General features: G+C 56.6%; 1 protein-coding gene across 1 annotated transcript in view; it reads left to right on the top strand.

The window, feature by feature from the left end:
* The window catches only part of IGSF21 (immunoglobin superfamily, member 21), a 34,537-nt gene that overhangs the window by 27,497 nt on the left and 4,485 nt on the right, over positions 1-2,555 (top strand). Inside the window, exons 4-6 of the mRNA XM_009889998.1 lie at positions 977-1,095; positions 2,045-2,169; positions 2,477-2,542. Of these exons, the coding sequence (XP_009888300.1) occupies positions 977-1,095; positions 2,045-2,169; positions 2,477-2,542 (310 nt within the window). The remainder of the gene's footprint in view (positions 1-976; positions 1,096-2,044; positions 2,170-2,476; positions 2,543-2,555) is intronic.

The raw sequence follows: 2,555 nt of genomic DNA, 5'->3' as shown, positions 1-2,555 counted from the left end.
GGTTTTGTCTGGAAAAGCTGGGGGAGGAATTTTAAGCCAGGGGGTGGTTTGCCAGGTGCTCGCTGGGGGAATTGCCCCCCGTCCTCATTGCCAGGGTGGGATGCTGCCGGTCGGCAAAGCGGCTCCTGTGCAGCCGGCGGGAGCAGTTCCACCTCCAGCAGCACTGATCCTTTCGCACATCTCTTCCTCTCCTGTCTTGATATATATATATAAATGTATTATTTTTTTAATGTGTGGGTATATATAAATGGGGATGAGGATGAGGATGGATGGGGATGGAGATGGGGAAGAGAAGAGGCAGGGGGATGGAGATGAGGAGGAGGAGGAGGATGGGGACAGGGATGGAGATGGGGATAAGAAGAGGGAGGGGGATGAAGATGAGGATAAGGAGGAGGAGGAGGAGGAGGATGGGGACAGGGATGGAGATGGGTGGGTGTGGAGGACACTGTGCGAACACCCCGGCTCTGCTCCCCGACAGCTCCTCTGATGTGTGTGTATATATATAAAGAATGTAGATAATGTATCGATCGAAGTGTGTTCTGGATTTGCGTGGAGTTTGGGTTTGTGACCCTTTTTATCCGCCGCGCTTTGCTACAGCCGTCGCATCGCCCAAGCGGTCTGTAACGTCCGGCGCTGAGCCTTTTACATCGGCGTTTTGCAGGCGTTTAATGTCCACGCTTCGCGGGTTTGTGCTCTCGGCAGTGCCTTTACCTCCCGTATGCTTCTCCTTTCAATAATGCAATTACTTACCCTCCCGAGGAGCTGTCAGTGCCGGTAAACTCCAGCTGCTAAACCGCATTACACAGCTCTCTCCTGCAGCCTTTGCAGTTATTAATAGTTTATTGATCCCCATCACCGGCAAAAAGCAACCCCGTCCGACGCCTTGATATCCGGATGCCGATTGCTGCATCCCCCCGGGAAAACGGGTTTGGGGTGGAGCAGGGAGCAAGCAGTGAGCCCCCTCTCTCCTCCCCAGCCTCCCCGAGGTTCGCATTTCGGACAACGGTCCCTACGAGTGTCACGTGGGGATTTATGACCGAGCCACGCGGGAGAAAGTGGTCCTGGCCTCCGGGAACATATTCCTCAACGTGATGGGTGAGTGAAGCCCCCGGCTGGGTGGGACGGGAGGGGAACCGGCTGCGGGGTCCTTGGATGGGGTGACAACCAAATGTCATTTTCCCATACCCAGGGATGGGGATGGGGATGAGGATGGGGGCAGGGACAGAGAGAGGGATGAGAATGGGGATAGGGATGGGGATGGGGATGGGGATGGGGACAAGGATGGGGATGAGGATGGGGATGGGGACAAGGATGGGGATGAGGATGGGGATGGGGACAAGGATGGGGATGAGGATGGGGATGGGGACAAGGATGGGGATGAGGATGGGGATGGGGACAAGGATGGGGATGAGGATGGGGATGATGAGTCTGGGGATGAGGATGGGGATGATGAGGATGGGGATAAGGATGGGGATGATGAGGATGGGGTTGATGAGGATGGGGATGAGGATGGGCCTGATGAGGATGGGCCCAAGGATGGGGACAACGAGGATAGAGCTGATGAGGATGGGGATGAGGATGGGAGGGGGATGGGGTCGGGGATGGGGACAGGGATGAGGATGAAGATGGGGATGGGGATGTGGATGGGGATGGGGCTGAGGATGGGGGTGGGGATAGGGACAGGGATGAGGACAGGGATAAGGACAGAGACAGGGATGGAGATGGGGATGAGGATGGGGACAAGGGTGGGGATGGGGACAGGGACAGGGATGAGGACAGGGATGAGAATGAGGACAGGGATGAGGATGGGGACAGGGATGAGGATGGGGATGGCGTCAGGGATGGAGATGAGGATGGGGACAGAGGACAGGGACGGGGATGGGGATGTGGGTAGGCATGGAGATGAGGATGGGGATGGGGATAAGGACAGGGATGGAGACAGGGATGGGGATGAGGATGGGGATGGGGACAGGGATGGAGACAGAGATGGGGATGAGGATGGGGATGGGGACAGGGATGGAGACTGCATTCACCTGGGGCTGAGCCAGGTCTCCCGAGCGGGTCCCCATCCTCCAGCGATGCGGCCCCCGCAGCCAATCCTTCAGCCGCTACCAGGCACAGAACTTCACCCTGGTGTGTGTGGTCTCCGGCGGCAAGCCTGCCCCGCTGGTGAGCCCCCAGCGTCTCTAATCTTTCATGTACATGTATATATGAAACAAGCATAGAAATATATAAATATTAAAAATATATAATATATTGCATAAAAATAGATAAATATTAAAAATATATATGTGCTGCTTTTCAGGCAAAATAAGGCAAACAGCTGCCTGCTACCCAGATCTTGCCCTGCAGCATCTTTCCATGGGGACCTTGGGAAGGAGCCCAGTGCAATGCTACCCAAGGGGATGGGACGGTGGGGATGTCCGGGGTGGTGGCTGTCCCCACTGGCCTCACCTTCCCTTTTGTCCCCACGCAGGTGTACTTCAAGCGGGACGGGGAGCCCATCGAGGCCACCCCGCTGCCGGAGCCGCCGGCCGGCGCCGTGGGCTGGGGAA

This window comes from Charadrius vociferus, unplaced genomic scaffold, assembly GCF_000708025.1.
Source record: "Charadrius vociferus isolate BGI_N301 unplaced genomic scaffold, ASM70802v2 scaffold838, whole genome shotgun sequence".
Lineage (NCBI taxonomy): Eukaryota > Metazoa > Chordata > Aves > Charadriiformes > Charadriidae > Charadrius > Charadrius vociferus.
The sequence above is the reverse complement of the archived record's forward strand: the minus strand, read 5'-3'. Positions and strand labels throughout refer to the sequence as shown.